Source organism: Liolophura sinensis, chromosome 4 (genome assembly GCF_032854445.1).
Source record: "Liolophura sinensis isolate JHLJ2023 chromosome 4, CUHK_Ljap_v2, whole genome shotgun sequence".
Lineage (NCBI taxonomy): Eukaryota > Metazoa > Mollusca > Polyplacophora > Chitonida > Chitonidae > Liolophura > Liolophura sinensis.
The window spans coordinates 14,155,980-14,183,727 of record NC_088298.1 but is presented as its reverse complement, the minus strand read 5'-3'; the positions used below and the strand labels follow the sequence as shown (position 1 = coordinate 14,183,727).

The window sequence follows — 27,748 nt, the reverse complement described above, 5'->3', positions numbered from 1 at the left end:
GAGTGTAGATAAGAGAAAACAGCAACAATTTAATAAACACTTGATCTCTTTTCGCATATCAAGCATTTTAACTTGTCTGGGACTGATTTTTTAACGACATCTTTCACTGTAGTCGAAATTTACCTTATATTAATCATAAAGTCATTATGATGCCTAGCTGTAGGCAGTAAAGATTGTCTCAGCGTGACACCCATGCCTTACAGTTATTTACCATTTCAGACACGTGGGTCAAGAAAGCGAGCATTTATATCACGCTACAAATTCCAACTCAAGTCAAAAATAGTTTCGTGGGATGAGACCCCAAACCGTGGTTCATTAGCCCATTGCTGTGGTCACGTGAGGAAGATTTGTTGAAACCAGAGCACAAAGCTATACAAGATGGCGACCAAACTTCCGTCTGCCGGGCGTGTTTGACATTTCTACACCATATGTTCATTAAATGCGTGTGTCAGTGGGAATTAAAATTGTTAGAGAGGGTTTGTTTATTTACAGGAAGCAGCTAATGTACAACTGTCAAAACAGGAGCAGGCTACCCTGCGGCTGTTGTTTAAACGTTGAACCCGACCGCTACTGCTCGTATATAGTTTTCATTAAGTTCATTTCACATGGAAAAGTTCACGTGTGGGAGACGATCGAGGATTTTAAGTACAGGTTATGCAATTATACGAGGTTTTCTTTTTTTTAAAAATGGGAATGTTACATGGAAGAAATTTTGACTTGAGAAAAGAAAAAACAAACCAAACAAAAATTTGGTTCAAATGATCTCAACCGTAATTTGGTAGTACACAAAACTTGTATAGTGTAAAACTAAACTTTGCACACTGCGCCAGCTTTAACAATGCTTCATACAGCAAATTTTCTGGACTTGTAAATAATCGGTTGAAAGGTATAACACCCAGTAATAAAAAAACATGTGGTTCCGATACTGAGGAAGAGCACACACCCGTCATTCATTTATTGGTTTCTTCATATTTAACTTTGAACTCAAGAAATTGACGGCGGTCAGTTTTGCATGACAAATTACTGACGACCTTTCGCACGGCATGGCCATTGACGTACAGATCTGCACTGCATATTGCTTGGTGAAACACAAGTAGTCTTCAACGAACACAAGATCGTGTAAGCTGTTCCTTTACCAATCCCGTGCCCAAGGGCAGGATTGAACCTTGGCCTTGTGTACCTCGTGGATATGAGAGTCTCACGTCTTATGGAGTTACACCCCGCCGTCGCCCCCACCCCCACCCCACCCCCCTTCATTGAGGAAGGCTGACGTGTTTCTGATATCAATATTTAATCCAGGTTTCCGTTTTATTAAGAGAGATAATGCCCTGTACTAATTCCATGTGGACAACGAGCTAATGGCGTTGTTAAAATGTCGACCTAGTCGGCTTGTCCACTTAGCACTCTATTATTATAGGGGTCAAATATTAACATATGCTAAGTACTTTCCACCGGTGCCCCTGGTTCCCTGTGGGGCAACATTCAAGGATGGGCTAGAGATACCCTTTTATTAGCCCCACCTTCCCATCGGGGTGTCTCGACCCGTATGCCCTGTTTAGCAGAACAACTGTCCGAACCTCTTGAATATTTAAAGCTATCCGCCTCCCCAGCATCAGTTTTCCCACCCTCACCCACAATAACTGTCCCCAATAACTGTGGGGCCAGAGATCGGTGTTCTTTATTGATCTCTCACTGTCTGGCTAACTAGTCTCGATGGGTATCTCAGTACATTGATACTCATCATCTCAGTTTAATGGAAAAGATTTTATCCAATAAAATCATGATTTATAGATTTCATTTTCTCGTGAATATTAATTTTAAGTGCGATCTACATTAAGTCTAAAAAAAGTAGCTAATATACAGGAGCCCTTCATTATCACATACTGAAGATGGTGTAGAGATGGATAATTTTATTTAAATTATCCCATATAAACCACAAAAACCTTGTGAGGTCGTATACAAATTCAGTATCATCTCAACGTCATTTTTTTTCGTCCGCCTTTCCTTCTTTTATTTATTCATCTATTTTTTTCGTTCTAGGATGAAAGCTCTAGACATTCATTTCATGAACTCATATTTTCGCACCATTACAAACGTACTAGTAAAGAGCCGATAATGTTGACTGCTTTATGTTCTTTATGCAAAATCAAAATGAAAACTTTTCCTTCTTTGAGCACTCTACGGGAGATTAATGATTATGACTGATTGTAACTTGAACATAGTGAAACGATCAACAAATGATCTTGGAACAAAACAAAAGCAAACTGTACGAGGGCAACAGAGCGAATCCATGTGTGTAATACCCTGTACCCCCGAAAGTTTATGCTGATTCGTTTTATACCCTGTACCCCATAGGGGGTCTTGCTAATGGTTCAAGGTGAAAAGGTTACGTGCCGATAATTGACAGTTTTGAATTCAGGTGTCGCTCGATCTCACTGGAGGAGATGTAAAAGCTCTTAACAGATTATTTGGCTAAGCACCCAGTTGGTACACCAGCCACTGGGCGCCTCGTGAGCACCACACTTTCGGTTATATACAAACGCCATTAAGCAATTAGAGTATCAAAGACGGCGATGTCGGGCTACGGAGATCGTGTATACAGAAGGGACTGGGGATAGAGTGTTGCCCTAGACAGACCTTCCAAGAGCCATGTGCCAGGTTGAAGTTTCAACTCAATTTATTTAACAGGAGTGTGACACACAACGTTTACCACGCGCCAGTATAAAGTGACTGGAAACAATGCAGTTTCTAGACAACAAACAGTTTCTAGACCATGGTGCTGGGGGAGGGTGTGTGTGTGTAAATTGCTACTATTTATGCATTTACATGAACAGTTAGAATAAAACGCTGACAGCTGAAAAGAGGCCGTATTTCACCGGTTACGTGTGACCATTAGCCAGCTATCACACTGTCGCCGCTGTTCTGGTTTTGCTCTTCATGCTGTACGTGTTTAATAATAGCGTACTCTTAAAAAATTTACCATTGTTTTTGGTTATGTTGTTTATGTTTTGGCAAAATTGAACGAAGTACATTGACGCCTGCAGTCAGTTGTAGACAATAAATCTCTAACTGTAGCCGATGTTGTAAGGAATGAATGAATGATTATGGCTTAACACCAGTGTTAAGGATATAATGTAAGGTACAAGTGAACATGGAGAACAGTAAATACTCGGGATACATCCACAAACAAATGATGGACCATGAAACTAAACAGATCGACAATTCCAGGGAAAAAGCCTCGATCGAATATCGATATATGGAAAATCAAGAAATGCAGAAAAAAATCCAACACAGCGAACGAAAGATGTGTACCAAAAACTGCCGCTTCCAACCGACACGGTGCAAACACGAACTCAAGATGTGGCTCTCAACGCAGAGTAAGCAATCAGAGAGTAAGTTATATCTGCTCAGTTCGGTTATTTAGTGATTAACGCAGTTACCGTGAGGAATAACTATAGCAGTGTGAATGTAGGCTGCTTTTCACGATGCTAGAGCACTTAGCAAGTCTTTATTTGGGCTGTTTATTTACACACCATAACAAAGCAAATATACACCGCATCAGCTATACGCATGGTGCTCATTCCAGCCTGATAAATGCTTCAAAACATTTCAAAACAAACGAATTTTCGAAACATTAAAAATCAATAATGATAAATCGCCAAAAACACAAAAACCATTTTTGTCGAACAAACAATCATTTTTAGAAACAAGAAAGTTAGCATTATTCATTTGTTCAGTGCTGTTTTTGTCTTTCTCTCCATCGTTTCGTACTACGATTACTTCTTCTTTTCTTGACTGTTTCTGTCATTACGCATTTATTGCATTGCAAAACCTAGCACATTTCAACGATATGGGGTGACACATTGTATACTGATGAGAGGATAATAGGAAATGATAGTATGATGGGTAAACTGAATCCATCCTGCCATGTATACAGGGGCACCATCATACTTCGAGAACCAAACAGTCAAATCAGGACTTCTGCTATTCTCATTCTCTTGTTGCTCCAAATGTCTCAACACATGATAACACAGCCACTGACAGCTCATTGATCTAGTGCCATATATCAGCTGACGTTATGGCGTGACGCCAATAGCGTTGACGTTTAATTAACCCACTGAGTGAAATCCGACGCCACTCTTGACGTTCTTGACGCCAGATACTGATCTTCTGAGCTCTCCAACAGCATGTCCGATGAGATAGCTTTATATCGTGATGTGATCTGAAGACAGTTGTGAAAGATACACGTGATATTTTGATTACATCCCAGAAAGCCTATTTATTCTGCTCCACACACCTGTTACTTTATGAATTAATTTGGGAACAAATCCAAGACGAGAATTAATGAGACAAGAAGATAGACGATGTTTGGTTTGGTGCCGTAATTCTTTATTTCCTGCGTATATCAGGTACATAGCAGTCTATTTGCAGGCTGACAGGAACTGTATTATGTGTGTATAGCTCCCCACAAATACTTGTCCCTCAGAGCATTGTTACTATAGGAATAGCTTCATACTTCCGGTCGGCTTGATCGGGATACTTGCCCATATCAGCTACTGAGATCATGACTCTGGTTCACAGTTCACTCCCAGCTTCTGACAGATAGCGAGCATCGATGTTTGAAATGGTTAAGGTGTTGGCTCATTGCGTCGACGCTCAGACTGTTAACCAATGAATTCGCGTGTTCGAACCCAGCTTCCGGTGTTCGACCGTAATTTTAACTCAGGAAGTTTGCCAGGTATCTATTAAAGGTTTGTGGTTTATACACCGGGTACATGTCCATCCTTAAACCTGATCACCAGCATAGAATTGAAGAAATCTTGAGCACGGCGTTAAACCCTAGCAATCGGACTGAGAATTTTCAAGATCCTCGGTCTTCAATGTAAATGGATTTACAGATTTATTTCTGCATGTATGGAACACATACCACAGAGCTCCATGTGTGGGTGAAAATCTTGTGTGTCACAAGTGGAAAAAGTTTTTCATTCACTTGTTGAAGTTTTACTTCAGGGTAGTATTCTATACCTTTGAAACTGACCCCCGTTGTACAATTGAACTATTCTTGATTACGGTGGTAAATACCAACCAATCAATCAATCAATCCATCAACCGTTGCATATTCCAAAGGCTTTGTCCGCATTTTATCTCAAAGCAGCCTTCGAAAAAGACGACCGGGCCCCGATAGCACAGTTGGTAAAGCGTCCGCTTCGGGAGCGGTAAATCCAGGGTCAATCCAAGACCTTAAAAGAGGAAGTTGTAACTTGCTTGGCGTTCAGCATGTAGGAGATAGTGCAACGACTGGTTGACCTGTATCAGTATAATGGCTCGGACGGGGCGTCTTACTTGCCTTCCGTAAGGCGTCTCAGTGAAGCAGCAACAGATAAAAGAGCAGTGGAAATCCGTCATGCAACAAGAAGGCACATTACATGCACTCTAAGGATTCCTTCGTCGTCATATGACTGAAAAATTGTTAAGTACGACGTTAAACCAAAAGCAAGCAGTCACTCACTCGAATAAGGCGATACACTAGGATGAGTTTCTTGAATTCTTTTTTCGCTTAACTTAAATGAATGAAATAGGAGGTATGCCTTGCTATATCCCTGGTGGCGGAAGAACAGGGCTTTTCTAAATGCTCAACAAATAAACTATACATGACAAATTCCCAGTTTAAGATTATGTAAGTCGTAAATATGATTCTGTCACACAATGACGTCACTTCTTCAATATATTTTGAGATAAGTATGAGGTATGAGTAAACCGATGCGCATGGCATATAACAGATGATTCTTTTTCTGAGTTGCCTGTATCACAAAATCTAGCTATTGCGACAAAAAACTGGTGAAACACTTTACTCGAAGGTTTCGATGACAACCATTAGGTTACAAGAGCCCATGAAACTATAAGAAGAACAAGAGGTAGGAGAGGTATAAATTTTACCTTTGACACAAAGAGCAGAATGTAGTATAGATTATGATTGTAAAGTTTGCATTTAACATTTTATTTATTCCTTTAACATTCGAAACTGCACAGACATATAGACTGCATTGGGTTATTGCTGACTGAACGTAGTCTGTGCTAGATGACTGGCTCGCGTGATGGAATGTCTGCTCGAAACAATGGCCGCAGCCAAAATGGAGTCTTCATGGAAGGTCTGTAACGAATTTGCAATCATTCTCCGCCAAAACCTCTTAAATTACCTCCCGCATATTGTACGCCCTTGCGTCTGGCAGTTAGTGGGCCAGATGCACCGGTTTTGCCTCTTAAACTTGCCCCGAAAGCCGCATAAACTCTCGCGGTTTAATGGCATAGAAGAGCCAGAAGTCCGCGACCCAATATTGGATGTTGATTGGTTAATTTGTCGCTTGGGTTTTGTAATGGTTTTGGCCGCCAGATGGCCTCACATCCATCATCTCGCAAAGTGACGTTAACGGCGCTATCCACGTCTACACTCGGGAGATTCCGCGAGAATAACGGCCTGGCTGGAATTTTTTATGTCCGACCCGAGAGCGCTGTTTAAACGTGAGGCGCACTAAACCTATTACCTTTAGCCTGGTGGACAAACCGGGTCACGATGTAATTCTAGAGCAATAGTTATGACACTGGAAGACTTGCCCCTCTTCTAATACACAGTAATAGACGACAGTAGACACCAGACCCCAGGTGACCATTGATAATACACGGAGCAGTCAGGTTGATGACCTTTCGTTGTAACCATCATCATCGTTTTGACGCGATTTAATGTATGGAAAACGTCAATATTTTGTCAGAGTATCTCTCGGTGGAGTTGGCGGAGACAAGGGCAAATCCTGGAAATACGGATTACGGCTTTCGAGGGTAAAAACGACCCTAATAAATACGGTCGTAAAAAATAATAGTCACATCTTTCATCATAAAGCGAGATCATACTTTGACCGTAATAAATAGGGCCAGATAAATGGACTATTACCCTTAGTTCATAATCACAATTAACTCCTAAACGTGCAAAAGATCATATTTTATGACCTTCAAGAAGGTTACAATTTTGAAAAAAAATAATAATTAAAAGGGGCTCACAATCCTACCCTAATAAACACAGCTAACAAATATACAACTTTTTTCGGGTCAGATATAAGCTTGAATTTTATTGTGACTCGTTTTTATTAACACAGACTTTAAATGGATGAAATATACATACAGTGTCCGAGGAACTCACCATCAATTCTTTTCTGTTCGAATATAAGTAGTCGAAAACCATATACGTGGAATTTGGTGGGGTTTGTTGGTGTTCCTGCTTGTTTTTTGTTTTTAGATGTTATTCTTTTCTTGTTGTTGTTTTTTAGATAATCGATTTTGGTCAAATTCAAATATATGTTCAATAAATAATTAAAATATCACTTCAATGACGTCATCAAGATGACGACTACGGAAATTAACTATGCAAAGACCATGACTGTTCTATAATATTCTTCAGTGCAAAAGGACGGGGGATTTTAACAGTTCAAAAACATCGTTTATGTAATTGTGCCGCGTAACAGCATCATATTCTCATCGAAAATCCTGGAAAAAAGAAATAATTCCAATGGGTTCATAATCACAAATAACTCTTAAACGTGCAAAAGATCATATTTTATGACCTTCAAGAAAGTTACAATTTTGAAAAAAGTTAAAATGGCGACGGGATGGTTCGAGTTGCCAATGACCCGTGTACAAATGTACTTATTTTCATGTGTACATGTATTTACCCCTCAGGGCAAGTCGACCAGGGAACTGTGAAAGCTGTTGACAGAACTGCATTTGAAGAGGCTCTATAATTTTGTGGAAGGCTGAGTCATATCTGTTAATATTCTGCCAGAAAATAGAGCAGTGCTAATGTCTTGTGCCATGCGACCATTGTCATATAGGTCCAAGGGTTTTACAAATTTCTGGAAACTATAAATGCTATTTCGTCATAATCTTACCGTTTTTGTCCCTCTTTTCGAAAGTAAATATGGAACACTGAGCCGTGTGGTCATGCAATATTTTGTTGCCATGACAGCGAAGTGTTATTACCTGAAATCCTTAGACATACAGATGCACAGTTTTTAATATCCGTTTAAAACTGCTTCATCATATTGCATATACAGGGGACAATGATATCCTCGCCATATAACTGGAATCAAACTTAAGTTTCCTCCACCACTAAGCCTGACTGTCGTCAGAGATGTGAAAGATTCCTGCATGATTGCATGGCGTAAAATATCACGGAAATAGAAATGGATATTTTGAATTATTGATCTTTTCTCGTCATTTTGGCGTCCAACTCGAAAGATATAGAGAAATGTTATTGACAGTTCTAAACTGTTGTGAAACAGTTATTATCTTGGCACCTAAAATCCATATTCAACAGCTTATCTGCAATTGATTTTATCCATATCTGTAATTCTTTCTCTCGCTTTTGGCTTAAAACTGGCCATTTCTGTCTGCACATTGAAAGAAGTTTAACAAACAACAAACAGGTTTGAAAGAGTGGACAAAATTAATACAAATGGTGCATGGTCTTTCATAAATATATGATACAGATCATCATCAGTTATAAAGTCATCAGTCATCATTCATGGTTTCGTCATCGAAAGATGTGGTTGCGTCTGTGTTTGAAATTCCCTTGCCATTTTTTTCTTGTTCACATTATTACACTCATTGCCTATGTCCAATTACGTAACTGGCGGTAACTACAGACAGGTTAATCCCAAAGACCTCACGTTCACGAGCCAAACCGCCCTTTTCGTTCTGCAGAAAACCAGTTCGGCGCCAAAACGAAGACCTTGTCATTTCGACGCAAGAGGAAAAACCGGCAGCGCTGCCAGCAAGTAATTGTTGAATGAGAACCAATAAAACATGTCTTGTCTGGATTTCTGGCCTCACAGCTCCCTGGTAAAGTTTGTTTGTTGCAACTGGGCCCCGTTGTTTCTTGTCGTCTGCTCCTCTCAAAGCGACCCCTGTCGGCGCTTCTCGGCTTGACACAACCAGTCCCTGGAATTGTTCATTTTTTAAAAAGAGGTTTGTCGAATGTGCCAGAGCGAAGAACACGGATTAACGGGTCTGCCACTTTTCTGACAGGCTTGACACGAACCTCAACGAGAGCTTGTTGCATGTGACCCGTATCCCATACATAGACACTCTCTCGATCCTCATTTTGCTCCCGGCAAATTTGTTTACTTTTTCAATTGACTCAACCTTGTTTACACCCAAATTTACTCGGAATTTAAAACGTTTTCCCAAATCAAAGTCGACAAACATTGTAAGCTTGAAGGCCGGTCGAACTCGTGTTAATCACGAAAATCCCTCCCCGCCTTTTCTTGACACAATTTTCATAATATTAATTCGTAATTTGTGGTATGCCAGCCAACTTCCGTACAATTCCAAGCCTAGCACATTCCACTCTTCTGACACTGTATGTTAATGCTTTTTTGTTTTTTGTTTTTTTTTAATAAAAAAGACAAACAATGTAGCGTCAAAGTAGCAGGCGTGAAACTGGTTTGGTTTTCAGCTACCGGTACGCTGGCAACCCTGAACTTCCCTAACGCCATTTTATACCCTACTGTAAGGTGCTTTCATGGATCACTTTAATGAGATAACAGCGAGCCTCTCAGTCACGTAAATGTACAAACTATAATATAATAGAGGATAAATAAAAGTTACAAAGAGAATATCTTGTGTGAAGGAAAGTCTGGTACTTGCATGTAGTTTACTTTTGTATAAATATCGAACAGCGATATATTTCGGAGCTTTTTCGAGTGTGCCAGTCAGAACTCGCCGGGCTATCTCCTTGTACCCTGTATGTATATGTATGTCATACAGTGATTCCCGTTTTGCTGTTATTATAATAAAAGGGTTTCCATATATACTATATGCCACAGTCTACATTAAATAGATTAATGATAAGCCAATTACACAACATAATGAAAATAATTACATTGTTCATTGGTTACATCGAAAACACTGTTCGGTTCTGATTTGTATTACCTCAATCTTATAGCTGTTTGTTATATTTAGCTCGTATCCGTTCCCTTCCCGCTTCACATTCCTGTCTACAGAGATGACAGAATGACAGTTTTGTTCTCTGCAAAGAAAACAGTCAAAACATGCTCCCGATAAGCTTTATTTACGACACGAGCTAAAATTATAAACTGGGATAGACATCCGTGACAGACTTTCTTTCTATACAGAGTTTGTATGTGTATATGTATATATATGTAATCAACCTGTTACCGTGTACGCCCATTTTTTTTATTTGTTACGTTATAACATAATGACAAACTTTCACAAGGGTGAAAGAAGTCCGGTGTATTTTTATATAGTACTGAGTGTGGGACTAGCATGCTGCAGACACTGTGCAAGCATATACAGGTCACCGTGCCGTCACCGTGCAAGCATACAGTCATCGTGCAAGCGTACAGGGATGAAACTTCAGTGTGGGACTGGCATGCTGCAGCCATCGTGCAAGAATACAGCGGCGTAACTTCACAGTGTAGCACTAATTGCGGGACCAGGAAGTTGCAGTCACCATGCAAGCATACGAAGACGTAACTTTATTATGTAGTGCTGTGTGAGACTAGCATGCTGCAGACACCGTGCAAGCGTACATTTCGTTTATTGTCATCAGCTACATGAGGCCCTTGGCTGGTTCAGGCTTTAAAAGCACCGGCTCGTGGCGATTGTCATGTTCCAATGCAGCTCCGGCTGTTTCGGATGTGAGCAGGAGTAGGTCGGCACCCTGGATGTGAGCAAGAGTAGGTCGGCACCCCGGATGTGAGCAGGAGTAGGTCGGCACCCCGGATGTGAGCAGGAGTAGGTCGGCACACCGGATGTGAACACGAGTAGGTCGCCACCTCGGATGTGAGCAAGAGTAGATCGCCACCTCGGATGTGAGCAGGGGTAGGTCGCCACCCCGGATGGGATCGGCACCCTGGATGTGAGCAGGAGTAGGTCAGTACTCCAGATGTGAACACGAGTAGGTCGCCACCCCGGATGTGAGCAGGAGTATGTCGGCACCCTGGATGTGAACAGGAGTAGGTCGGCACCCCGGATGTGAGCAGGAGTAGGTCGCCACCCCGGATGTGAGCAGGAGTAGGTCGCCACCCCGGATGTGAACAGGAGTGGGTGGGCACCCCGGGCACTCCGGTTTCCTCCACATATAGACCTGAACACCACCATATGTAAGTGAACAATTTAACGGTAATAAACTGCAATCCAATAGATTAATAACTATCTAAATCAATTAAATCAAATCAGAAGAAGATTTCTACGTAACACGTATATTGATGGCGGTCTTAAACAAATCATATACATATATACCCCTGCACTGAGTCAAGGCTCCACGTCGGAATCTATACGAGCGGCACAAAATGCTGCCCAATATACACATGAACAGTTATTTATAAATACAACAGACTGTAGCAATTATCGTTCCAACGGCCCCCCTCACTTGTCTGCCTTCTGTCAATTTACTAAACTCCAAACCCGTGCCGTTGTTAACCTCTGTTGGGCTGAAACATTCCAACCTAAACACGAGACAGTGAACGAAGATGACTTTGTACATCGAACTCTGGCATAAATGGTAGACATGAGTTCAAAACTTCCTGCGGTTCAGTACACGGGTTGAGCATAAAGTATATAATTGGGGCCTTATCTATTACGTTTTGTGAGCAAAATGCATGGTTACATATATGGACCCATTCACTGTAAAAGAACAATGGTCAGTGGATTGGAAAAGACTACGTTTCCAGACGTAGTCCACTTTTTTTGGCAGAAGACTAAAGTATTCAACTGCTGTGGCGAAGACTTGGCTCGAACCCGTTTAACCCCTTCGCCGCCAATCTTGTCGTTCTATTTCAGTGGTTTCCGTGATTTCCAGTCCATGGGCTTAGCATCGATCATCTTCTCAGATGGCCATTGTGCGTGAGTGCTTAGGGTTTAACGTCGTACCAGATGGTCATTGTGCGTGAGTGCTTAGGGTATAAGTCGTACCAGATGGCCATTGTGCGTGAGTGCTTAGGGTTTAACGTCGTACCAGATGGTCATTGTGCGTAAGTGCTTAGGGTTTAACGTCGTACCAGATGGTCATTGTGCGTGAGTGCTTAGGGTTTAATGTCGTACCAGATGGCCATTGTGCGTGAGTGCTTAGGGTTTACCAGATTGCCATTGTGCGTGAGTGCTTTGGGTTTACCAGATGGCCATTGTGCGTGGGTGCTTAGGGCTTAACGTCGTACCAGATGGCCATTGTGCGTGAGTGCTTAGGGTTTAACGTCGTACCAGATGGCCATTGTGCGTGAGTGCTTAGGGTTTAATGTCGTACCAGATGGCCATTGTGCGTGAGTGCTTAGGGTTTAATGTCGTACCAGATGACCATTGTGCGTGAGTGCTTAGGGTTTTACCAGATGCCATTGTGCGTGGGTGCTAGGGCTTAACGTCGTACCAGATGGCCATTATGAAAGGCAGATACTAAACACACGAATTAGTGACGCCATGCCTGAAACCATTGAAAAGGAACGTTTCCCCTGAAATGACAGCGGTTACATTTATCAATTAATAGAGGGACCACAAATTTTTCTTACTTGCCTGACAAACTTGTGGACTTATCACACTATGTCAACGAATCGCACATGCAAGATCGAAACTTTCTACGGCTTGGTACGCTCATGATATCAGTGGGTATAGCTCCACATAGTCTACATCAAGGGGCCTCCGTGTTCTCAGTTGGTTAGAGCGCTAACACAGCGTAATGACCCAGGAGTCCCTCACCAATGCGGTGGCTGTGAGTTCAAGTCCAGCTCATGCTGGCTTCTTCTCCGGCCGTACGTGGGAAGGTCTGGCAGCAACCTGAGGATGGTCGTGGGTTTTCCCCAGGTTCTGCGCGGTTTCTTCCCACTATAATGCTGGCCGCCGTCGTATAAGTGAAATATTCTTGAGTACGACGTAAAACACCAATCAAATAAATAAATAAATAAATAATTATACCCTGCTTTGCAAGTATATAGACGTGGGATCGAACTCGGGTCGGGTCATACCAAAGACATGAAAAATGGAACTTGTCGCTGCCACGCTAGCCGCTCAGCACTGAAAGGTTAGAGCAAGCAAACAGGACTGGTGTCAGTATAAAGTGATTGGATGGGGTGACATATATATATATATATTATATATATATATATATATATATATATATATATATATATATATATATATATATACACACACACACACACACACACACCCCTCGTCGTTATATGATTGAAAACTGAACGACGTAAAAATCCAAACATACATACTTACATACGTAGATACATACATTTGTAATCTGCATCCATTCTTGTGGATTTAGAGGTCGACGGTACTCTCGTGTACTGTTACATGGAGTTCGCTGAAGACTTTTTTTGTTGGTCTGAGTATTTCACACGTGAGCACGTGAACAAGTTCTCTTGTATAACTCCCCTGAGGTAGGTGGTTTACTTTGGTTTCTTCCACTTATAATGATATACATAATCAACGCATATAAGTCCAAAAAAAAATAGTACATGGCACTGATCAACAGGCAAAAAAAAAAAGTAATAAAAAGAAAGAAAAGTGTCAGACCACTCAGCGAGAGCTGGATTCGATCCTGCGACGCTTTGAGGTGATTGAGTCAGCAATGGCCCCCTCTCATACAAAATCCTTTCGTTCCAAATATAATTTTAATTTATATAAGCTGCTATGATACAATCGATAATAACTCCCGCCTAGCTATGGTTCGCAAACACACAAAAAAAATAAAGCCTAGTGATTACTGATGTGTTTCTTTTTTCTATCAAAGCCATAATGAATATAACATCCGTTTGGCTCACAAAGAAAGCTGCCGTGGCTTTCTACGGGTCCTCGCGACTTAGAACTGCTTACAGCACATCTGAGGATTCCGTAACCAAAGATTACTTCATCCCGTCAGTTTGATTGATTGATCCTTATTCAACAAAAGATCAATAATAATGAAATATTAAAAAGAAATTAATTTGGATCAGACATCAAACGCGAAATCTCCACTCCTAAGACATCTCATCTATATTCATTCCACGCGCTATACATGAAAAAAAAAATATATATCAAGACGAAAAAAATTCAAAAGCGAAATTTTACCACTGAGCTGAATTGAGAACTGAGAGCTGCAGTTTAGTATAAGCTTATAAGGCATTAGGGACTCGGTGCCAACGTGAACGAGGTGCTCAAAGCGTGCCAGCGCAGCGCAATGACCAAGAATCCTCTCACCAGTACTATCGCTGTTCGATTCCAGCTCTCGCAGGCATCCTCTCCTCTCAGATCTGTCAGCAGCATGCAGATGGACGTGTGTTTCTCCCTGCTTCTGTCCAGTTTCCTTCCACCAAAATGCTGGCCGCCTCCGTATAAGCGAAATACATGTATTCTTGAGTGCGGCATACAACACAAATCAAATAAATAAACTGGGGGCTCTTGTTGGTCCAGTGCGCTAATGCGTTGTTCACATCGCAGCCGGCCAAAGAACCAATGGCTAATGAAGTGGCGCGTTTGTATCCAGCTCTCTCTGGAGTGGCTGCAGCAGGAGTCAGGAGCTATGCTCAGAACCTGGCAAAGGATTCTTATCCATCCATGAGCCTGCCCACTTTTCGTTTAATTAAAAAAAAAAAATTATAAGGTTAAACAGACACTGATGTCTCTAAATGTTAACAGTTGTGTTTCTCGGTGCTGTCACACAGAATTCCATGAAAAAAAAAACATTTCTGTAGGAACTTATACACGCGTCCGTGTTTATGATTCATGGTTTCCACGATAACCATCATTCACAAACTATATTAAAGACCGGAAGTCTGGCAGTCACAAAACAAAACACAAACCTGAAAATTTCACTGACAAAAATTGTGCACAGTTCTTATCAACAGCTTTATAGCATGTATACACATGATATATGCAACGTGCTGCCTCACTGAAGTAAAAGGTCATGGACAGAAAAGAGGACACTACCTACCCAGTATCAGGGTGCAATTGAACTGACATCGAACCCACTGAATGGTCCCCCGACTTTACCTGACTACTGCGCGAACTACTTGCCATAGCCCTGTGACACGCGGTGGGAGTTCAAAACCGGCCTTGAACAGGGGAGCCGTAAATTCTCAAAATCTCTCTGCTTGTGGGGCTTTGGTAAGAATAAGCTGCTCACGACACTCGTGGGGCTATTTGCACAATCAGATGTCCCTTGAAGACCATCAATATGGTGTACACATCAGCATTGCAAAGTTCGTCAGCAACTACACTAAGATCGATGGTTTACTCGCCATTGAGAATGGCGTGAATCAAATAAATAAATATTGGCTTGTTTTCACAAAACTTTGAAGATGTGATCCTGAGAATAAAAGTGTCAGTGTACAAGTATGTAATTACGGTAGATCAACTTTAGAAAAAAATATTAAATTCTCATACATCGACCGAAAACGTCTATACCAGTCTAAGGGGCGTACTTTGGCTAATACCGCTAATTCTTTAAGGGGCGACAACTTTGTAATCCTGCGAATTCTGAAATAAACAGTGCCACATGCAGTTTATTTTATTTTATTTTTTTTCTTGTTGGACGCTATGGTTCAATGTCAAGTGAGCACATGAAAACCCATATCGTCAAATTTACAAACTTGAAGTACAAACATAGGATTTCGGCAAATGACGAGGGAATCCTTAGAGTGCATGTAATGTGCCTCCTTGTTGCGGGACGGATATCCACAGCTCTTTCATCTAGTTCTGCATCACTGACACGACTTACCGAAGCAAAGTAAGCTGCCCTGCCTGAACCATTATACTGACACGAATCAACCACTCGTTGCACTATCCCCTTAATGCTGAACGCCAAGCCAGGAAGTTACAACTTCCTCTTTTGAGGCGATAGGTGTGACCTTCTCCCGAAGCAGACGCTCTATTAGGTGTGCAATCGTGTCCGTCACAAGATTGGAACTAATTTGCATTTAGCCCTCTGTCTTGTTTCTCCAAGACTGGAGCTGATTTGCATACAGTAAGTTTTGGGTTTCTTTCCAATACATTCCAAACGGCTCTGATCAAACTTGCTATACACAAAACAAAGCCATTCCACATTGATTTTAAACTCAACAGACAAGGGGAGAGAACTTTGTCATCATGACAAGAAGATTTCCCCGATGCGACAACATAGCGCTTCCCTGTAAGTTGCCCATCTTTTCCTATCTTTCGCAAATAAAGCATTTCAATAAACATGTATTTCATGAAAGGAGGGCCTCTGTGGCTCAGTTGGTTAGTGCGCTAGCGGAGTGTAATGACCCAGGAGCATCTCATCAATGTGGTCGCCGTGGAGTTCAAATCCAGCTTATGCTGGCTTTCTCTGCGGCCTTACGTGGAAAGGTCTGCCTGTAACCTGCGGATGGTCGTGGGCCCCACTGGGCTCTGCCCCGTTTCCTCCTCCCACCATAATGCTGGCCGCCATCGTATAAGTGAAAATTTTTCAGTACAGCGTAAAACACCAATCAAATAAATAAATAAATAAATAATTATTGTTTCACATCATGATCAAGAATTTTTCACTCATACAATGACAGTCAGTTTTATGGATTGATTGAATATGGGATTGAACAAAGATGCTTTTTCTTCTTCTACAAAAAACACTGACTCCTGCCATATTTATTTATTTATTTATTTATTTCATTGGAGTTACATATGGTACTCAAGAATATTTCACTTATGTCGACAACCAGCATTATGTTGGGAGCAAACTGGGCAGAGCCCTGGAGAAACCCATGGTCATCTGCATTTGTTGAAGGCCTTCACCCAGATGACCGGCATGAGCTGCACTTGAACACAGCAACACATTGGTGAGAGGCCCCTGGGTCGTGCTTGCGTCTGCATGCTAACCACTAGGCCCACAGAGATTCCGACACCCTCTGTAAATGAAATATTCTTCAGGTTTATGTTAATAAATGAAAGAAACAAGGCTGGCAGCTATACTAGGTGAGACGAATGATTTTATGCAATTTCACACATCATTACTGAGCCTAAGCAACAAACGAGCAGGCCTTCCTTGCTCAACCTTTTTTTTTTCCTTAATAAAACAACTAGACCGGTTATGAAACCTCCTGTAAGCAGAAGACAAGTCCCATGCTATTTTTTATTATGCAGTTGCTAGATTAGGCTGTGTCGTTTCCTCAACCTCTACTACTTCAGATTTAGGTTCGTCTTCCTGCACTGGTTCAATTGCCGGCTTTCGGTAGGACTTGATCAGAGGTTCCCGTGGAGGCATCCAATCAGGAACTATTTTACCGTGGATTCGCCACAATCCATACTCATTCACAATATGCTTCTCGAAAACAACATATTCCAAGATGTCCTTTACTACAGCTTCACTGCCGAACATCAGCCTACCAAATCGGTCATAGATTGCTAGCGTTTGTTTTGTGTGCATGCGAACAGTCACTTGTGCATACAGATTTTCTTTCCCCATAAGTTCTGTGGTGCGGATGTGGACTACTCTCGGTGGTTCCAATGATTCTATGAAGTTCCAACGCAGGGATTTCAGCTCCAAGCCAAACATCATTTGTGGGTAAGCATGTTCAGTAATGCGATCATGAAGTTCATCTTCATTCTTTTTGACATCCTCCATCAACTTATGGGCCTCAATATATATCAGCTGAGCTTGCTGTGCAAATTCTTTGGTATCAAAATTTTCCTCGTACTTTCTAATTTTCCTCAGCTCCATGTAAGATTTCCCACGCTTCTCCAATTCTGTTAATCGCTGTTTTGCTCCATCCTTCGATATTGCTGAAGATTTTCCATCCCCCTCTGGTGGTACATACTGTTCGAACAACCCACCTAAGATGAGACAAGCACAGAATATATCAAAATGCTGTAAGAAAATAAAAAAATAAATAAAAAGCAGCACAGGTAAACCTTTGTAATTTAACATGAAGGCTAATAAATGTGTGCTCTTCAAACATTCTTATTTCAAAATATGTGTGGACAAGAGTTAATTTAGTTCAGTTAAACTGAAACTTTAGGTCTGGTTTCAACAATTTTATACATTTAGCAATCGTCAGATTTTTTTTTTTTTTGATTGGTGTTTTACGCCGTACTCAAGAATATTTCACTTATACGACGGCGGGCCAGCATTATGGTGGGGTGGAAACCGGGTACAGCCCGGAGAAAACCCACGACCATCCGCAGGTTGCTGCAGACCTTCTCACATACGGCCGGAGAGGAAGCCAGAATGAGCTGCACTTGAACTCACAGCGACCGCATTGGTGAAAGATTCCTGGGTCATTACGCTGCGCTAGCGTGCTAATCAACTAAGCCACGGAGGCCCCGCAAACGTCAGAAACTGTGTTCAAGGTTTAAATAGGTCATACTTGAGATTTTGGGGCAATATATCAATCCAACAGATTTGCTATTGTTTTAAAATAGCCCTGACATAATTACCTTTCACACAATATCAGCCTCGTCTACACATGTTTTACTGTTCAAATTGGTAATAAAGTTCTTAACTTCAAACTTTACAACCCATTTAAGGCTGCTAGTGGTAAAGGTAAGAGTCTGAAATACAATAATCTGAGCTATTCCTTGTAAACTCAGAAAATTTGATTTGAATGACAAATGTTTTCTGCCACAAATTTCTGGAAAAGGCCTTTAAATTTATTTATTCAATTGAAATTTTACACCATCCTCAAGAAAATTTGACTTCTACGACAGTTGCCAGCATCAAGATGGGAGGAAAACGAGCAGTGCCCTGGGGAAATCCATAACCATCTGCTGGAACTTCACAGATCTTTCTGCACATGACCGGAGAGGAAGCCAGCTTGAACTGGACATGAACTCACAGGAATCGCACTGGCGAGATGCTCCTGGCTCATTGTGCTGCGCTAGGACACTAACTAATAGGCCCCCGACCCCCCACCCACACACTCTTCCTCCCCAGCCACAACAGCTCCAATGGTCACTCAACTAACGCACATACCATCTTCGCAAATGCTACCCGATTCAAAGCCCAAAGTTTGTCCCCACACGGTTCAATTTAGGTAAAGCGTCGCTACAACAACGCTCTGCGTGAAGCAGAAGCACTGAGGAAGCCCACCGCCTAATGACATTTTCACCACATTGCCGCTATACTTTGGCAGAAACGATATATCTCCCACTCGCTCATCTGGATAGGTCAGCGGCCACCATGTTGTCACTCTCACAAATCAAGGTACGCAGTACAGGATGCACCAACTGCAAAAACGACAAGGTACGCGTCCACTATCACATAGAATCTGGCGATACGTGAATTGTAATGATTACAACAGGTGGCCGGTGACCTGTTCAGGTGGGCAAGTGAGAGGTATTTGGTTTCTAACGAGGTATAGCGGCGAAAGTGGTGAAAATGTGATTAGGTGGCTGGCTCCCTCAGTATCTCTGCTTCACATGGAGTACTGTTGCAGCGACGCCTTGCCTAATCTGACTGGCGCAATGACAAACTTCGGGCATTGAACCAGGCAGCATTCGCGATTTTTATAATTTCTGATATTTTTTTACACAGCACTACTTTTTTCCATGTTTCAAAGTCCTGTTCAGTGTGGTCAATGGAAAACATATGCCAATGATAGTGATAGTGAGTGATCATTAGCATTACTAGTCCATCTAGACTATTCTGACTTTCATCGTATCATTATTGTACAATATTGTTACAAGGAATTTCAGAATCTTTAAATAAGTCTTATCTGGTTTAGCCAAAAAAAAAAAAAAAAAGAAAGAAAGAAAAAGGAAGCATTGCTTCAAGCAAATTCCACATTCACTACGCAACAAACTTGCCCGTTGAAGCAATATTCAGTGGTCTCTCCATGAAGTTCCGAGGGGGAAGTCTACCATCTTTCTTCATCTTTAGGCGCATTTCATCTGGTGTCATCTTTTCCTCACGTCTTCTTTCATCGAAGTCGGGCAAGTCAATCTTCAACACCTTTTCTCTCCTCAACTTCCGCCATTTTATGTCGTAGTGTTTAGAAGAAGACGGAGCATTTTGTTGCTGTAACACACTCGGTGCCAGTCGGTTGCATGTCAACATCAATTGCTTCTGGTGATGATGAAACTGACCGATTTTTACTGGCTGCAAATTTCAAACATGTGGAAGGTAGCCATTTTTGTTACCCTCGCCGGCAAGCATAACCGGATGTACGATTGAGAGTGATCTCCCTTTATCTAACTGGCGTTTGTGGGGCTGTGCGTTGTTAGTAGTAGGGGAGGGGAGTGGGGACGGATGGCTTAGGGGTGAGTGAGAGAATGAGTGAGTACTTGAGGTTTAACGTCGTACTTAACAATTTTTCCGTGTACGTGTACGTGTAATGTGCCTCCTTATTGCACGACGGATTTCCCGCCGCTCTTTTATCTAGTGCTGCTTCACTGAGACCCCTTACCGAAGGTAAGTGAGACCCCCCGCCCGAGCCATTATACTGATACGGGTTAACCAGTCGTTGCACTATCCCCTTAATGCTGAACGCCAAGCGAGGAAGCTACAACTTCTTCTTTTAAAGTCTCAGGTGTGACCCGGACCCAGGATTGACCCTGGATCTACCTTTCCCACGCGGATGCTCTACCATCGTGCTATGGGGTGGGGGGGGGGGGGGGGGGGGGGGGGGGGAATGTGTGCAGGCAATAGTATACACCCGTAGTGCCATGGCAGCGCCTCGGTCTAATATTTCAGTTTGTCCACATTTATTGTACTAAAATGACTAGAAATTCATTTTTTTCTTAATCGATAAGATCGAGTGCCAACATGACTGATTAATTTTTTTATTATCTATACCTGCATCTGACTAATTACAAGAATTTGGTTACTGTACGTTTTAGGGCTAGTTTTCCACACATAACGTGAAGTAAGAAAGTATTCAAACTTATTCTTTATTATCTGTCGATCGGTTTACGGAGGCTTTCATAAGGTGAAAAAAATTGGGCCAAAGACACTCATCTGTGGCTGTCAACCTTTAAACTCAGAGCCACAATATTACTTGGAACCGCGACTCTTAAACTCGGCGTACTGACTTTATGTCAGTTTTATGGCATCGTACTCTTTAAACCTCTCGTTCGTGCCCATATAGGTCATTAACATAATGGGGACCACCGTCACTGAGTTGGTTAGCATGCTAGCGCCGCATGAGTCTCACAAATGCAGTCGCTTTGAGTTCAAGTCCAGTTCATGTAAACTTCCTCTCCAGCCATACGTGGGAAGACCCTCTGCAACCTGGAGATGGTCGTCACTTTCGCCCGAGTTTCCTTCCACCATGATGCTAACCATTGTCCTATCAGTAAAATAATCTTGAGTACCGAGTAAAACACCAAATAAACAAATAAATGAATAACTCATTAAGCTTTTAAAACATCACGTCACTTTTTACGGCTCTAAAGGCTTCAGATCACATTTCTCGATGCCCCCAATTGCTGAGATCTCATCTGGGGACAATCTAGAGTTCGAAGAGCTTCCGGGGCCTAGGCTGGCTCTGGACCCTCGCCTAGTGTACTGTGATAGTTGGACACCCCCTTCCCCCACTTTTTATAAGCGAGATCTTGAGCAGGCCTACCAGTACGACCAAGAACACCAACCAAAATTAAGAAAATAATAAAAAATAATAATGAATTTGTGATGAATGATATAGGCTATACAACATTCATGTTGATGCCTGATTATAAAACAAATGTTTATTGTCGAGATGCCAAAGTAATTTGTGCCGTGAGAAACATAAAGCGGACTTGTTTAAACACATGATCGAGGAAATCTTCCACCAAAAGGCCAGTTTTGAACCTTGGCCTCGAAGGCCTATGTCCTAGCGATTGAAAGATGGGTACCACTAGCTAGACCACGGTCCGTCCCGGTCAGCTCACACTTACGTTATAGGCCTAATATTATACATGCATGCATACAGTATTCCCAAGTAGACATATGGCTGCGCCCTTTCAAGTATAAGCTACCATTTAAATCCTGCGTGTTTGTAAAAAAAGTTATTGGAGTGACAGGCATTAAATCTTACCGTGTAATTTTGTTTAACTATGGCCTTTTTAAATAGGCTTTTCGACATATATCGTTTCCGGTATGTTTCGTAAAATCAGGCCGCGTGGGCCTATATCCAGTCAAATTCCCTTACCAGGTAGGCCTGTGAGTTAAGATTCTGACCTGACAATGCATCGTGCCTTGTTTGGAGCTTAACTGTTTATTCTGTACAAAAACTGCCAGTATAGCCCCAACTATCCACATCGGTGTGGACATGACAGAACGGCACTTTTGTTAAGTTAGATGTACACCTCGATCTACCAATGTAGCGCGCTCCCGTCCAATCCATTATTGTAGGCCTTGTCCACGGAGGCTACAAGTTCGAATTCGACAACTGGTTTTGGCTGAATAAGCTGGCTCTTTACGACAGGAAGCTATCAGGTGTTGGTATGTCTTACAAAGCATGATTATCTCCCCTCTTCATCCATTTACCCAATATTTAAAAAAAACCGGGCACAGCCCGGGGGGAAACCCACGACCATCCGCAGGTTGCTGCCAGGCCTTCCACATACGGCCGGAGAGGAAGCCAGCATGAGCTGCACTTGAACTCACGGCGACCGCATTGGTGAGAGACTCCTGGGTCATTACGCTGCGCTAGCGCGCTAACCAACTGAGCCACGGAGGCCCCAGGAGTATATGAAAGTGTGACCAAATACTGCGCTGGGAGGAGTATATGGAAATGTGACCAAATACTGCGCTGTGAGGAGTATATGAAAGTTTGACCAAAAACTGCACTGTGAGTGTATATGGAAGTGTGACCAAAAACTGCACTGTGAGAAGTATATGGAAGCGTGACCAAATGCTGCGCTGGGAGGAATATATGGAAGTGTGACCAATACTGCACTGTGAGAAGTATATGGATGTGTTACCAAATACTGCACTGTGAGGAGTATAAGGAAATGTGACCAAATACTGCACTGTGAGAACTATATGGAAGAGTTACCAATTACTGCACTTTGAGGAGTATATGGAAGGGTTACCAAGAACTGCACTGTGAGGAGTATCTGGAAGGGTTACCAAGTGCTGAACTGTGAGGAATATCTGGAAGGGTTACCAAATACTGCACTGTCAGGAGTATATGGAGATGTGACCAAAAACTGCACTTTGAGGAGTATATGGAAGCATGGCTAAAACTGCACTGTAAGGAGTTTGTAATTTCCCCACATGTGAAACGCAAATATGCACACCATATTGGTGGAAGGCAAGTGGTATTCCGTAGGGATTGTAAAGCAACCACCTGTAACGACAAGACGGCCCGCTCCAACTCATCACATAGGGTTAATGTGATAAGTGGGAGCGGAAAAAATTCTTATCTAATGCTTAATAGATGTTTATTACATAGGCTTAGATTACGAGAACGCGGATATATATAGAGAGAGATGGTCAAGATAAAAAAAAAAACACATGGCCCGTGATGCTGCTAAAAACAAGAAATGACAAGAATTCCATTCAAAATCGCAGTGAATAAAATAAAAAACAGATTCACAAATGGTCAAGATATAGAAACATTGCGTATGTGGCTGGTAAAATCAAGAAGTACCAAGAATTCCATTCGAAATCACGGTGAACCCGAAAAACAAAGTTACAAATGGCCATGATAACGAAAAATTTGGCTGTTTAGCAAACGCATTCAATGACGTGATATGCATTTTCTGCATAATTTGACTCGTCGGAAATGAGGTTTAAGTAGTGGAGAAACGACGCGGAACAGCTGACTCTAAAAAATAATTGATGAGGCGTGGAGCGCCGAGTCGATTCTTTCTCAAGAATCAACTGTTTCCAGCTGTATCTCCTACTTAAACGTGTTTGTATTAATGTAACAACTATCGATTATTTTTTAAGAATCGCGCGGTGTCATTTCAAACTGATAATAAAAAAAAACGTTACATCACAATAAATGCTCTTTCGTGCCGCCTAAGCCGCGTTCATCTGCATAGTTGAAAAAAAAAAAAACACGTAGCATAGTTGATCTTTCGTGATGGTGTTACATGAAGTTTTAGTGCAACAGCCAATGGGAGTCCAGACGGTTGTGCTCTATGAAGGTTACTACATGAGCATACACTGGGTATGTAAGATTATGGACAGTGACTCGAATGGGAAATCATTATATCATTACTCTTGACACGGTGCAGGAACAGCGCAAATTCTATGATCGGTTCATTTTCTTAAAAGTGAACTACCCCTGCCACGCAATAAAGTACAACACATCTGTTCGCCAATACATTATTTTTTTTTGACTGGTCATAATTCTACAAAGGCCGTTTGTAACATGGCGTTGGAATTTATACTCTTACCTTGTATCCTTACACGCTCCAGAACTGTAGACAACAATTCCAGATAGCAAAACAATTAACTGAAACAATCAAAGTTGGCGTACTGCTACAAAGAAGGAGAAAATAGTTTGTATTTCTTTCGTACTGTGACAACCACGGATTCTTAACTGTTTTTGTTGTCACTCTGTTGTTAGATACGGGCTCTGTGTGAGTTTGCACTATAGGAGGTAACCGATGACCGTTTGTCCCTTGTAAAGATCAGTGCATTATGCAGTTTGGTGTTAAGCAAAGGACTGGAGTCACAACAAACGTTTAAAGCCGTCTAAAAGAAGAAACTTGCACTGATAGCTCAGTGGGATATTGTAATGTTTTAGAGCCTTGTGTGTGTGGGTTCGAATCCCACCCTACTGTATACCAAACGAAGGCTCACTCAAGTGGTCACCACTCGAACCCCAAATTCCCAAGTGTGGATTCTTGAAAAACAATCAGCTGCTCAGACAATAGCGTGATGTCACAGCAAAGGTTAACAAAGATTACATTATCGACAGGTGAGTGAGTGGTGTGGCGACCAAAGCAGTTAACACCTCTCTCTCTCTCTCTCTCTTTTTTTCACCTGTCGTATATATATATATATATATATATATATATATATCTATATATACGACAGGTGAAAATTTGAAGCCTAAAGGGTTTTGATGACATTCTGTGACGCTCTTCGTCTGTGTACACATTTATATATATGCAAAGTACCACGCAAGGGACCGCCAGCTGAGGGAAGCATTGCAAAAAAAAAAAAAAATTGAGAAGCGTTCCTTTTACATCCTCCCAAAGTGGATTATAAGTTATAAATTACGTGCAATTTGCCGTTGTCACCACCGCGAAATGATTAAAATCTCAAGATGATAATATATACGTTTTAAACCATTCAAGAAGCGGCTTTCTATTTTTAGCCCGACAAGTGCTATTCCAAGCCACTGTGACGCAGCCGTGCTAGGCAGTCTTCTAAATATAAGCACGCGCTACAATGGAACTGGTTATAAATAGATACAGTTCTGACGTTTACGGCCTATGTGTAAGAGATGACTGTCACCTGAATATAACAACGACTGCGAGCGTTTGACAATTTACAAACGAGCGACATCAATGAGCGACCTTTGGTCGTCCCACCCCTACACACCTGCAATCCGTACGCGCGTCTTCGCTTGCTGACGTCAGCTTAGTGTTGCGCGTGAACTTTGAACCCTGTCGATGACGATCCATCAAACACGGCGCGTGCACCTGCGTCCTCATCAGACCACATATAGAGACAACGAGCTAGAGCGAGACGCCAGCACATGATAAGACATTAAACATACCAACATTGTGCATACTCACGAAGAAATGACTATTGCATTGTCCTACAGCAATAACGTCTAGCTCATATAAAATCTTGTTAAAACCAAGGCCAGCAAATCCAAGCGAGCCAAACTGAAATACCAGGCCCTGACACATTTTAAATTACAGACTCATATATTGTTGAATGAATAGGGTTTAAATAACGCCAATTCGGCCATTTTCAGCCATATCATGTTAGGAGAAGTTCATCTCTATAGTCTATTCCCTAAAGCCTGTATCATAAAAGATGACGAAAGATGCATATTTTACGCGTAATTTCAAGGAAACTAGACTATGCCTTAAAAGATTTATCACTTAAAAGTTTGGTTTTTTATTTCTTAAAATGCAGGTTAGGATATATCCTAACATGTATCAAAGCAAAGATACATCAAAGCTTCTTAGCTCTCTTCTTGGGTTGTAAAAATGGCTTTGAGCCATTGTGATCAGTCCGGAAATTATGTAGCCTGAAGTCATCACGTCAAGGGAAATAACTGTCAAAAACAACTCTTTGGAGAGAACTGGTTGGGTGCCTCCAGCAAGTTCATCGATGACGTTCATTTTCTGAAGTCAATTATCTTTGTCTCAAAGTTTCTTTTGTATCCTTTGAGACAAAAGCTGTGGATGATGGAAGAATTAAAGCACGTTCACCAAGAATCACCGCAAAGTCGCCGAGACCGTGACAAACAAAGCTGGTGTTATGCAGCGGCCGAACGAGTGCGTGATTACTTGCAGAATACTTATTAGTTATATGGTTATATCATATCCCATCGAAGGGAGATAACCTACTCAGCAGACACATTTCACGTAGTCTGCTGGATTCTAGAATATATTCGTACCCCACGTGACCGTTCTTGTCCAATTAAAAGTGGAGTATTTTGTCTGATGTGGGATAGTTGAGTGAATGGTCAACACGGGATGCCAAACCTGTTATATATCTACTGTATCACGTGGCACATTATACATCACATTTCTTGTATTAAGAAAATAAGGCTTACTTTATAGGTCTCCATTTTTACTTTCGCTCTTGAAGTCAGAAAGAGCTGTATTAATTTTATTTCAAACATCTTTTTATAAAACCTATGTTCTCTCTTTCATATGCAAGGTACTCTGATTAAAATGACAGTTTTAGGTGGAGTTAGGCTAGGTATATATATCACTTATCTTCCACAGTGTTAGTGCATACATACTGAGCTCAAGCACTGCAGCGGAAAATCTGTGTCACTTGTAGGAAGTTCCTCAGTTACACAAGTGGTTTTCTGATGTCTTATAGTTAAAGACCATCAATCAATCATTATGAATCAGATATCTTGTCATTCAGCTAATCAGAGTCATACAGACCTTTATCAGTTGGCTAGCTATGCATCCAGTCAGCCAGTCAGTTAGTCACTCTAATCACTCATGCACTCAGTCAACGAACCAATCAGTCAGTTAATACTTTATCAGGTTGAGATACGTTACACTGCTCGGGAAGTGTATCCAACAACACGCTGAATGGAATTCTATGTTTACAAACCATATATTTCTCAACGTCATAAATAATCTTTCAAAAAAAATAAATAAATAAAAAAAACATGCAGCAGATTGCTTGGAGCATTGATCGAACGGGACAAGAACCTTGTAGTTTGTAATTTTATTATTCAGATTTGAATTGCAATCGTGTAAATACTTGTGTAATGCTCTCTATGTACGATGTTTTGTAACATAAACAAACGCACGAGGCGAAGTGCATGAATGGTTTCTAGTTACATGTAAACATTAAAGTTGACATTTCTACCATGGGTGATTAAGGTCTAGCTGATAAATGACTACAGAAGGCTTAGATTTGTAGCGCTATACATGGGCGGGCCACTTAACTCGTCAGTGTAATGTACGAAGTAGCGTTTATGAACGGCTTAATTTAATTACATTTGTATGATTAGGCAGGCTTTCACCGGACAACTTTCGGATTCACAACAATAAAGCGGTTAGTGAACTTCAATTACGATTGTCGGACATAACTCCACTTGTTTGTAAAAGAAAACCACTGAGTGGGTTCTCCGTCTAAACTATTAAGGAAGGTCTCTTG

At 41.5% G+C, this 27,748-nt stretch overlaps 1 protein-coding gene across 1 annotated transcript; it reads right to left on the bottom strand.

The window, feature by feature from the left end:
• Positions 1-16,739: 16,739 nt before the first annotated feature.
• LOC135464801 (large ribosomal subunit protein mL45-like) lies at positions 16,740-20,132 on the bottom strand. Its single transcript, XM_064742356.1, has 2 exons — positions 19,810-20,132; positions 16,740-17,838 (listed from the first exon to the last, which is right to left on the bottom strand). The coding sequence occupies exons 1-2, from the start codon at positions 20,057-20,059 to the stop codon at positions 17,141-17,143; spliced, it is 948 nt and encodes a 315-aa protein (XP_064598426.1). The 5' UTR covers positions 20,060-20,132; the 3' UTR covers positions 16,740-17,140.
• Between the last annotated feature and the right edge of the window lie 7,616 nt (positions 20,133-27,748).